Raw genomic sequence first — 12,273 nt, forward strand, 5'->3', positions numbered from 1 at the left:
TGAACAGCAAGTGTTCACCTTTCTGAGTCAAACACAGAAAAGCAATTAAGGCCACTTCTGTCTTGCTGCAGGCTCTGTGTTACACTGGCCACTCCCCAGAGGGGGCGCTCTCTGGAATATTAACTTCCAGGTTCCTTCCAGGTATTTAAGCAGCGTGCACTATATGCACCATACGAAGTATCGTTACTCTGTGCATAACAAGCCTTTGTTTCGCCAAGTGCTCATTGTATGTTTACAGTTTATGACCATTACTAACGGTTATTGGATTACTCTCTGTTTGCCTTGCCCTCGTCTGTGCTTTTGCCTTGCTGACTGTTTACCTGTAGCAGTCAAGTATGTATGTATCAATAGTTCAAAAATGCATTGGTGAAGGAGGTGTGGCATCTGTGTGTGTGTGTGTGTGTGTGTGTGTGTGTGTGTGTGTGTGTGTGTGTGTGTGTGTGTGTGTGTGTGTGTCCAGTATACATTCATCACAGTCTGTAAAATAAGCAAAGGGATAAGCCTTCAAGGTCCTAAATGCTTTAAAATGTAGACATTTAAAACAGGGTAAAATGTAAAACCTGAAATTCCTCAGATTCTGTAAGACTGTGTGTTCGATCAGGTTTGGCTGAAGATGTCACTAACCGTGTCTCGACATATCGTGGGCCATTAGAGACTGTGTAATGTATAAATCTATATCCTCATCGCTGTTACACAGAGACCTGATCTCAGTCCTTGCAGCTGTGCAACACGACATGGAACCCAGACACATCTGGAGTGGACTGTCATTGCTCTAATCTGCTTAGTGAGGATTAGCGTGATGCTAGCAGCAGTCTGTCTATTAAAGCGGTCCAGATTGTGTTTGAAGAGGGTTCAGTAAGTAGGTTGAATCAACATAACGGTACTTTGGGATGTTTGTGCAGCAAAGAAAAGCCTATTTGTTGGTGCCGGTGACTGTTTAGTGATCATCGCTGACAGCACAACATTACCATCGCAGGTCTTGTTGCTAACCCGAAGGGTTGATGAACATGCAGGTGGCACTGTGCATTTGTAGCAGTGTTAAAAACACTGATCGTAGTTAAGTCAAACACCTTCATCAGATGAGAAGGACAAGAAGCCAAAATGTAGTTCATAGCACACATTTAACATGAGTATACAATTTATTTAAAAAGCCTTTAAAATGTATTTTTAATCTAAATAAAAAGTGTTAAACTCTGATATTTTGAAACGTGTTACATCCCAGACTTTGTTTTAGCTTTGTTAGCAGTTCAAGCTAGTTACATACACTCACAACACTCACACATGTCTATATCTATTTATAAATTATTTTAACAAATCAAACACAAATTAATATAACTAAATGACCAGTGTGAAAATAGCTAGTTTTTTTTGCTAGAGTTCCAATATTCCAGGCATCGCATTAGCTTCATGTTAGCTTTGGTAGCAGCTCAAGCTAGCTGTACTACATACATACATACAATCACAAAAGGCAGCACCATTCACCTTTATATCTATTTACATTTCTAGTGAGACACAAATGAAATACAGTACCACAAAAATCATTGAGGAGTGTTTTCTGTTTCAGTGTTCTCCAGGCTTCATATTAGCTTGTTAGCTTGTACTAGCTACATACATACACTCACACAAGGCAGCATCGTACTGAATACCTGCAAATCTATGTATAATTAGTTAAACACAAATTAAATAACAATCAGTGTGAACATTACTAGTCTGATTCTTATGTTCTGTAGTATGTGTCATATTAGCTACTGGTAAATTAGCAAGAGAGGCTAACTGTTCTAGCTACAGATTAAACTACAGTTAAGGTTAATTAGTTTTTTTTATATATACTGTATATTATATATCTTATATATTAATGCAAGTGGGAGGTAATTGCAGGTCCTCCCCGTGTCATAAGAGGAATTAGTCGGTGGAATCATCAAGTCAGTCATTTGGATTTGTTGCTTGTTCTCGTCATGCCGTATTCCTTAAAGTATCTCTCTCTCTCTCTCTCTCTCTCTCTCTCTCTCTCTCTCTTTCTCTCTCTCTCACTCGAATATAAACTGATGTAGTTTAACTGATTTTCACTTAAATAGGTTTTACACTTCAAGGTTTCTTCCTCATATCATCTCAGGAAGTTTTTTCTCTTCACCTTCACCTCAGATTTGATGATTATGGATAGATGTTAGAGATAAATAATAACTTTACAATTACTTAATTAATTAAAAAACCTTTAAAAACTTTACAATTTTTTTGTTTCTGTACTTATTTAAAGCTGCTTTGAGACAATGTCAATTGTTCAAAATGCTAAACAAATAAATTGAATTGAAGTTAAGATCTCTCCTCACATGCTGGTCAAACACCTGAGTGAGCTGATCACAGCTATATCATCTCTCTCTCTCTCTCACTCTCTCTCTCTCACACTCCCTTTAGTTTAGTATGAAACTCCCATAACTTTAGTTTTTCTGTATGTGTATTAGTTTATAATGCACCACCAAATTTGTTTCAAAGAACATACTAATTCGGTTACAGAACCAGTAGTAGCAAGTGTAGTTTTTTTTTCACTGTCACATTGTTGAAAATTGACATTTCTAGTATAATACAACTGAAAACACTCTGGAGACTAAGCAAAGTTTATTAAATCCAATTTTAGAAAATATACACATTATAGACATCAGTTTCCACTTGGTCAAATATTCAAAGTTTTTCTCATGTAACGTTAACCAGGATCTCATGGGATTGAAACTTTAATGAATCTTCACCGGAACATTTAGCATAATGGAGTTCTGCTGAGTGCCAAAGCTTTAAACTGGAACAGAAATGTCAAATCTTGACGAAGCTCCAAGAACAGAAGCAACATTTCTCTGGAATAAAGCCCTTAAATAGAAATTTGGAAGGAAAACTAAAGACAGTTAAAACCCTCATCATCTCGGCATGTACTCCTGAGGCAGGCTGCTGTGGTTGCTGTCTCTGAGCGCCTGATCCACCACCTTAATATAACTGTCTATCAGCTGCCTCATGTCCGGGGTGAAAGGGTCGAAGGTGGGCCGGCGAACACCGGAGCGCTTGAAATGGCCGTCCTTGTTGGTTTCGGCGCAGAGCAGGCGTTCCTCGCTAGTGCTGATGTTGAGGAAAGAAATCACTGAGCGTAGCTTGGGCACCAATGACTCCTGCAGATCTTCATAATGAAGCACCAGCAGCTTCCGGCCAAATCGGAGCCAGTCCAGAACATGAGATGCCCACCAGGATGCGTAACTGCCCACAAACTCAGGCCATTCTGCACACAAACACAGACAGACAGACAGACAGATAGATAGATAGAAAAAAAACATTTAATCATTGTGTTTCAATTGTCCTTAATTAAATTTAACTGATCCAAATAGCTCTCTGCCTTTTGCATTACTGAAATAACGACATCGATCCAGTACAATGAGTAAGACATTAAACGATCAAACAAAACAACCACTTAGCTTGGGACGGCTACGCCGTTATTGGAAAATAATCAATGATGGAGTTATGCCAAAGATTATTTTCCAGCAGTACCACTTTGTAATGGTTTTGTTCCTCTTCTAATAAATATAAGATTGGTTGTCAATTTTATCCATTTATAGTTGCAATTTAAGTTTAAAATGTCCATAAAAGTTTTAGCTTTTATTCATCTGAGGTAAAAAAAATAAAAAAAATACTCCTATCATAACTACTAAATAAACCTCTCCTTACAGAAAAGTGATACCTGTTACTATAGAAACGGTGATGTTCTAAATTAAGCTACTGCTGCAATAGAAAATGAATCAGCAACTTTATCAATTAATCAGAATCAAACCTTAAATCCTATTATAATTTTTTTTTTTGCAAGTGAGACAGTAAAAAAATACTTGGTGTGATGACAGTACCCTTGCTCTTCCAGTGCTGGTCCGAGGCATAGCCGAGATGCCCTGCACATTTGCGGTTAAACTCGGCCATGAGAGAGCGGTACGGGTTTCTGATCAGCAAGATGGCCGAGTCGTACATCTCTATGTCACGCTTGCCGCTCTCGTGCGTCTTCACGCAGATGGTGCGTCCACTTTTCCAGTAATCCTTCTCACCCTTGAAGCCTGAACAGAAGGAGGGAGGTTTGAGATGTGATGCCAGAAAGACATGGGCGAGATCTCAGAGCCACGTCCCAATCCAAACACACGCAGTTTCCAGTAAACTGAGTAATTGAGCTTCTCCTTCACACTCCAGACTAATGATATCAGCTCAGAGATGGATATGAGCAAATGTCTGACTTTCAGCTGTGGATAAATCCTTCAGATATATTTCATTGCTTCACTCAAGTTCTTACAACTACTAAAAATTCTTAAATGACTTTTATTTCATCATTTATTTTTTCAATTTCTGTCACATTTTAAATCAATGCATGAATTCCGTAAATCTTAAATATTACATGTCACATATATGATTCAAGAAAGCCTCAGTTATTAATCTTGGATCATTTATAATAACTCCGACAGTATATCGAGTAAATTCTGTGAACATTTGTCCTGCTACAATGGTGAGGATGATCAAACCCGGATCTGATTTCTGCTCTTGAGAGTTTAAGACTGCGATCACAATGAGGTAAGTACTGTTTTTCCGGTTTAAATTTGCAGTGAGAAAAATATTCAACTCTGAATCAACTTGACTTGTTGTGTGTTTTGGCTAGGAGCATTTTTGTAGATGTTAGCTGCTAAACTGTGCCAAAGGACAGAGCCGTAGAGCTGCATAAACGATTGACCAGATTTGGACCAGTGAACAAAATTTAAAAAAAAACAAAACCATAATATGATACATGATATATTTTAAAGTTGCTTCATATATAATCATGTTTACATTCACGGCATTTAGCAGACACCCTTATCCAGACTGACTTACAACTGAGTGTTAAGGGCCTTGCTCAGGGGCCCAGCAGTGGCAGCTTGGTGGACCCGGGGTTCGAACCCATGACCTTCCGATCAGTAGCCCAACACCAGTAGCCCAACACCTTAGCTACTGAGCTACCACATTGATTTAGCCTTGTCCTATATAATCTTTAGCATTACTATACACATTCCCAGTAACTGAGAAAGCTTCACACCACTGAGATCTATTTATTTATTTATTTATTTATTTATTTATTTTTGCATTTTTGTTCATTTAATTATAAGACGAGTTACAAGACTCATCAGATTATCTCATTTGTATACTAAGCAATTGAGAGTTAAGGGACTTGCTCAGGGGCCCAACAGTGGTAGCTTGGTGGACCTTTAATTCAAGCTCACAAACCTTCTGGTCAGTAGTCTAACACCTTAACCAACCATAACCCCTAAGCTACAGTACCACTGCCATAAATACAGTGTGCATTAGTAAAAAAATCAGACTTCTTTTGGTACCAGTGGTCATAATTATTCATCCCGATCTCATTAAGAAAGTGAAAGTGATAATAAAGGATAAACCTGACCATCACCTGGACGTTTGGCACACCTAAAAACCTGACTAGTATACAATTAACAGCTTTAAAAAAACTTCTTTGGTGATGTGACGGTGTGAAACCATTGACAAAAAAAACCCTCAGTCTAACCCACGAGACGGAAATAAGAATCGCTAACACAGTTTGATGACATATTTTCAAATTCAAAAATAAAATAAATCTCTGAGTTCAACCCCTGAGCTGAGAATTAAACCCCCAACGCTGGGGTTTAGTAACAGACTCATCACCACTTCACTGTTCTCGCAGACATCGTTTAATCTCCTGAATGTAACACTGGAGTTATTCTGTAGTTCACATCAGCACTAACATCTGGAGAGATTTCACACTGTAACTGGTTCGCGTCAATACAACGTGACTCGATCACGTTCGCGCTACAGTACATCGTACGTTCTAGTCATCAGAAATTCGGTTTAGTGTAAACAACCAAATCATGTTTTGTTTTATATATTTTCTCCTTTATTCTTTTTTATTCTTATATATTGTTTTAATGTAGGAAATCATATTTCAAATCTCCAAGCCAAGTCGTCGTATGGTTAACGTTCCTGCTTCCTAAATGGCCTCGAATACACAGAGGAAAAAATAACAAATTAAATTTATTTCAATCGAAGCAGACCCGAGTATTGATCCCAGCTGGAGTTTTTTTGCCACAACCTCATTACATCTGCATTATTCTCCTGGACATTGTTATTGTATTCATTTAGTAGTGTAGTTGTCGTTCCAGTCAGTAGCACGAGATTCGAACCTTACAAGATTTCGTAATGTTAGATTATCGTTATATGTTAATGTTATACATTAGAGAAACTGAGTTTAGTACATTTACAGCACTTAGCAGACGCCCTTATCCAGAGCGACTTACTACTTATTTATTTTTTATTCAACTGAGCAATTGAGGGTCTAGGGCCATGCTCAGGGGCCCAGCAGTGGCAACCTGGTGGACATTAACCACTAGGCTACCCTCAAGTACAAGATATAAGTATAAGTACAAGAATGGGAACTCAGTAGAAGCTTAATATTGTTATTTAGAATACATTTAATATGAGGACTGAAGTGAAAAAGCATGTACAGTAGTTTGATAGATTTTTCCACATATATACATATTACCAGCATATAAAATAAGTACAAATAGAAATCAGGAATCTTTTCCCTCAGGTGTTTTTTTACCTCTGTTATAAAGTGTGCCATCGAAGTAGTAGCTGCCTGTGTAATATCCAGTAGCGAGCTCAATCAGGTGTCTCACCCAGGTGTTACCTGCTCCTGGAAAACTGGACAGAGCGACCAACCAGCTCGATTTCTCCAGCAGGAATCTTCTCTCCGTACATCTGGAGTCTGTGTGAAGAACGCTGTGTTATTTCTCATTAAACGAAAAAATTAAACTCATACATGTTGCTGGAGAAGGGGCATAAAGATGGCATAAACATTTCTGAATTTTTGATGGTTCAGTATGAGAACATGGTAATATTCAATTGTATTAATTTTATATAGAGCTCCTTTAACTATGGATATTACTGCAAAGCAAAGAATTCGGTGGCTTAGTGGTTAGCATGTTCGCCTCACACCTCCGAGGTTGGGGGTTCGATTCCCGCCTCTGCCTTGTGTGTGGAGTTTGCATGTTCTCCCCGTGCCTCGGGGGTTTCCTCCGGGTACTCCGGTTTCCTCCCCGGTACAAAGACATGCATGGTAGGTTGATTGGCATCTCTGGAAAATTGTCCGTTGTGTTTGAGTGAATGAGAGTGTGTGTGTGCCCTGCGATGGGTCGGCACTCCGTCCAGGGTGTATCCTGCCTTGATGCCCGATGACGCCTGAGATAGGCACAGGCTCCCCGTGACCCCTACCTGCTTTCTGATCTAAAATGAGTCTAATCTAAAATGGGACTCTGTTGTTCTTTCAGTGTGGTTTAGACGTGTGTTTTTTCCCTGTGTTGAGAATCTTAAGATAATCTGAGCTGCTTTTTAGATGTACAAGAACTCGAGCCTCTCAGAGAGCAGAAATGGGTTTGATATTAACATTTACTCTGAAGATACAAACATTTGTTTTGAAACATTTCTATGAATATATTAATCCCTAGTAAGTTTAATAGCAACAATAAATGGATAAAAAAAAGTCACCATGGTCACCATGGTTTCTGTATGTTAAAAAGGTGAATGGGGGGACAAACGTTCGCACCGGGCTGTACAATATTCTCTGTCAGTCTGTAAGAGTCAGTCGACACGTATTTGTGTTCGATTGCACGACGCTTACCCTGCACGGGCGTCTGATAGACCTGCAGGAAGTACGGCTGTGGACTTTCAGTCGTCAGGCTGCTGTTGATCTGAGCGCAGCGTTCCTCCATCACCGGATCGTGGAGGGAGAACGATGGAGTAGCGTAGCCACAGAAACACTCGGCGGTGCTCAGCATGGCTAAAGGAAACTCCTAATGAGAGAATGATCAAGCGAAAGATAGAGTTTTGTATGTTGGCTAAAAAATACCAAAACCAGTATTTCACAAGTGAGACATAAACACGTCGCTGAGATCTTTGCCTTTTCTCTTTATCTCTGCACGGCGTTGAGTTTATTTTTAGATGCTTTTAGCAAATAGTGCTTTCAACCACCAAAATTAGTTTCTCAGTTGACAATCAATTGACCCTGTGGGCAAAGCGTAGCAAAGCATTAGCGTCTAACCGCGGGTTCTCCAATTACTCCAGAATAACACCACTCAGCAAGGAGCATGCACAATTGATTAGAGCATTAATTGATTGTCTTAAGGGCCACATGAATGTTTAAACAAGCAGATTGTTTTCAAAAGGACTGAAACAGACATCTAACCGCGCTTGAGTTTGAAGACAGACGCCGGGAGAAAGAGTAATCAATGCTAATCTTCTAGAAATAAAGAATCAATGGGAATGGAAAGGGGGATGGAAGACAGCAGGAAGGCAACACCTTGTCCATGCAGGCCTCAACACACGTCTGGGACGTGAGGTTCGGCTCAAACGTGCGGATCAGTGACGCCGCACTCGTGTTGTCGGGTCTTCTGAAGCAGCCACGATAGCGTACATTCCTGTCTGAAAGAAAAAAACATTGACACAGGAACATCAAGCCTGTTATTATGAACAGCAAATATGCTAATTCCTTTCCACTTGCTTTTCTTATTCTACCCATCCCGAGGCATCTTGAGATCGTGCCAGCTGAAGCTGGATTCTGCTTCATGAAGTTTTCGGACTTTCGATGAGAAGATGCCAACTCCATGTGGTCTTTAAGGACAACAATCTCCTCATCAATACACAATTATCAGACTGTAGCTGACTGTAGAAAGGACATTATTCATAATAACACTCGCTGGTGTTTATGACAGTTTATAATCACACCCTCCAGTGACACCCATATGAGGATGAGGTTCACTTTTGAGTCTGGTTCCTCTCAAGGTCTCCTCAGTCTCCTCAGACTTGTTCATTGAGGATAAATAGAAACACGTTTAAATATAAATCTAGTATTAATCTTGAACGTTTGTCTAATATTCATCTTTGTATAAGAATAAACCTTTTTTTTTAAACTATATTTCTTATGATCTGTAAAGATACTTTGAGACAATTTCCATTGTTAAAATTAAAAATGCTTTACAAATAAAATGTAATTAAATCTGCTTTGTAGAAGCCAACATTCTGCTTTCCGTTTTAAGCTTAGACAAAAAGTTATCAAGAGTAACTCCTCCTAGGGCTTTCGAGCCACATGCAGCAAATTCGGATATGTTGTAGACGCCGATCTAAAGTTTGTTGCTATGACTTTTCTAAGCGATCTGAGTACCGGTACTTCTGGTACCAGGTCTCAAATAGGCCTTTTTTCCCATAGACTTCCATTATAAATTTTGGAGGTTTATAACTCGGCAAGCTTTAAAACTCTCTACACCAAACTCGGCCAGCTCCTTTAGGGTGATACTCTGAACAAAGGTTTATATTGGTGTACCGTCTGGCCTTTCGGTTGTCCCGCAGCCCCGCCCACAAAATATGCAAAATCAAAAAACTTTTTACAACATGGACATGTGACATATCAAAACACTCAGAACATTGAGGGGAACTTCCTCACAGGTATTCTGATGATGTCACGTTATGCCACGTGACGTGACATGAAAAAAAAACAATTAGCACAACATGCACATGTGACATATCAAAAAACACTCAGCCCAATGAGAGGAACTTCTTCAAGAGTATTCGGATGACGTCACATGCTCGTCTCCACTTATTTCCAAATGTTTTGGCACCCTAGCTTTCTGTCTTTACTTGCTTCCAAAAGTAACACTGACCCTCATGTCCACTCGCATCCAAAAAGCACCGGCCTTCGCGAATACTTGCACCGTCAAAGCCAACATCAAAGTTTGTGCGATGAACTTTACAAATCTAGTTAAATTTGAATTTAGTAATCAAATTATTCCGCTGGGACATTTGAAGAAATCTGAAACGTTTAGAATGTTTAATTATCCAGATTGAACTGAACAATGTTGCTCAGACTAGAGACTAGCTACAGGGATGGAGATATTAGCTTAGCTCATGGAGAGTTTTCAGAGGTTTTTATCTGTTCTGATGTTGAATAGAGGATAAGTGACTTTCAAAATCTCACACTCATCCATTCATCCGTAGTTCCTGAGCTTCACGGGTAAACTATTCTTTCGCTCGCTTTGTGAGGTTTTTATGTAACGGCATTTTATCTAGCTGACTAACATTGTAGAGCAGCTGGTGAATATGGGGGTGGTTCTGATTTGCATTTTTATGAATATTCATAGATGCTTTTATGCTTTTTTTAGAGTATAGGTGAAGGTTGGTAAGGTTCGTAGATCATTCGAATAGATTCTCGAGCATTAACGTCGCTCTAAAGACCTTATAAGACGCTTCCAAATCCGTGTATGTAGAGTAAGATAAAAGTGTACAAATAAACTTCCATGAAATCAAAAGCAAAATAAATCTAAATTGATTTGTCTCAAGGCAATATGAGATATTACAGAAAAGTTGCACTGAAATACCTGGAGCACAGTTTCATTTTCATTTGCTAACAAAAAATGATGAAAAGAACTAATTAAAATATAAAATGTTGGCTCACACACACACACTCACACTCACACACTCACACACACACACACACACACTCACGCACTCACACACACACACACACACACACACACACACACTCACACTCACGCACTCACACACACTCAGATACACTCTCACACACACACACACACACACACACACACTCACACTCACGCACTCACACACACTCACATACACTCTCACACACACACACACATACACACACACACACACACACACACACACACACACACACACACACACACACTCACGCACTCACACACACTCACATACACTCTCACACACACACACATACACACACACACACACTCACACTCACGCACTCACACACACTCACACACACACTCACACACGCACTCACACACGCACTCACACTCACGCACACGCTCGCACACACACGCACTCACACACACACACTCACACACACACACTCACACACACACAATCACACTCACATACACACTCACAATCACACACACTCACACACACACACACAATCAGAGCGATGTCGAGTCAGTCAGCTTGTTCTACTCCCACTTTAACAAAACAAGACCATTGATTTGTGAACACAGGCTTGTGACACGTCCATCAGACGCATGGAGTCGTATCAGCCGTCCCAGAGATCATTTTGTCTCAGAGTAATTGTCTCCTAAACAATTACAGCAATCTTAGATTCATTAACTAGCATGTGTCAGCTTGCCTGTGAGACATGCCATGACACACAATACTCATCAGCACCTCTGTGGAATTAACCAAACTCAGGCCTTGTTTTTTTCAGGACCAAATAATTGAAGCCTCAGAAGGACTGGAGATGTTTGGACCTCTGTGGGCCGTAAGAGTGAAACCACACATCACGCTGAAAACTCCAAGCTGTGTGGGTTTAGTTAAGAGACGGTGGAGTGATGACTAGAAAGTGCGACCGTGAGCAGGAGTTATTGAGCTATAAGTCTTTCAAGCACAAACGTCATTAACAGACAAGATTGAGCTGAATTTGTATCTGTGGGTTCGAGGGTCTGCGTGTAAAACATAAGCGTTTATCTATAAGATGTGACAAATATGCTTTGTGTAAGATATTTTTGTTTATTTGTCATTCAGAATAATAAAATGTCAACCTAAGACACATAAAATTAAATTCATGAGGTGTGTGTGTGTGTGTGTGTGTGTGTGTGTGTGTGTGTGTGTGTGTCTCATTGTCAGAGGCTGCAGCTGTTGTGGTGTGTTGTGTTGTTGTGGTTCTATATTGTGTTGTGTTTTTTTGTTATGTTGTGTTGTAGTTTTTTGTGTTGTGTTGTTGTGGTGTGGTGTTGTGTTGTGTTGTTGTGGTGTGGTGTTGTGTTGTGTTGTGGTGTTGTGCTGTGTTATTGTGTTGTTGTGGTGTGTTGTGTTGTTTTGGTGTGGTATTTTTTGTGGTGTGGTGTTGTGGTGTTTTGTTGTGTTATTGTGTTGTGGTGTGTTGTTGTGTTGTGGTGTGGTGTGTGGTGTTGTTGTGTGTTTTGTTGTCGTGGTGCATTGTGTCATGTTGTGGTGGGTTGTGTTGTTGCGTGTTGTGTTGTTGTATTGTGGTGTTTTGTGTTGTGGTGTGCGGTGTTGTGTGTTGTGCGGTGTGGTGTGTAATGTGGTGTTGGGTTGTTGTGTTGTTGTGGTGTGTAATGTGTTGTGTAATGTGTTGTTTTGTTGTGTGGTGTGTTCTGTTGTTTTGTTGTGTTGTGTAATGTGTTGTGTTGTTGTGTT

General features: G+C 39.8%; 1 protein-coding gene across 1 annotated transcript in view; it reads right to left on the reverse strand.

Moving 5' to 3' along the window:
• Positions 1–2,596: 2,596 nt before the first annotated feature.
• Positions 2,597–12,273, reverse strand: part of LOC113645278 (WSC domain-containing protein 1) — a 40,593-nt gene continuing 30,916 nt past the window's right edge. Inside the window, exons 5-9 of the mRNA XM_027150798.2 lie at positions 8,384–8,505; positions 7,706–7,877; positions 6,629–6,793; positions 3,873–4,073; positions 2,597–3,256 (exon numbers count right to left, since the gene is read on the reverse strand). Of these exons, the coding sequence (XP_027006599.1) occupies positions 2,904–3,256; positions 3,873–4,073; positions 6,629–6,793; positions 7,706–7,877; positions 8,384–8,505 (1,013 nt within the window). The 3' untranslated portion in view covers positions 2,597–2,903. The remainder of the gene's footprint in view (positions 3,257–3,872; positions 4,074–6,628; positions 6,794–7,705; positions 7,878–8,383; positions 8,506–12,273) is intronic.

Source organism: Tachysurus fulvidraco, chromosome 11 (genome assembly GCF_022655615.1).
Source record: "Tachysurus fulvidraco isolate hzauxx_2018 chromosome 11, HZAU_PFXX_2.0, whole genome shotgun sequence".
Classification (NCBI taxonomy): Eukaryota; Metazoa; Chordata; class Actinopteri; order Siluriformes; family Bagridae; genus Tachysurus; species Tachysurus fulvidraco.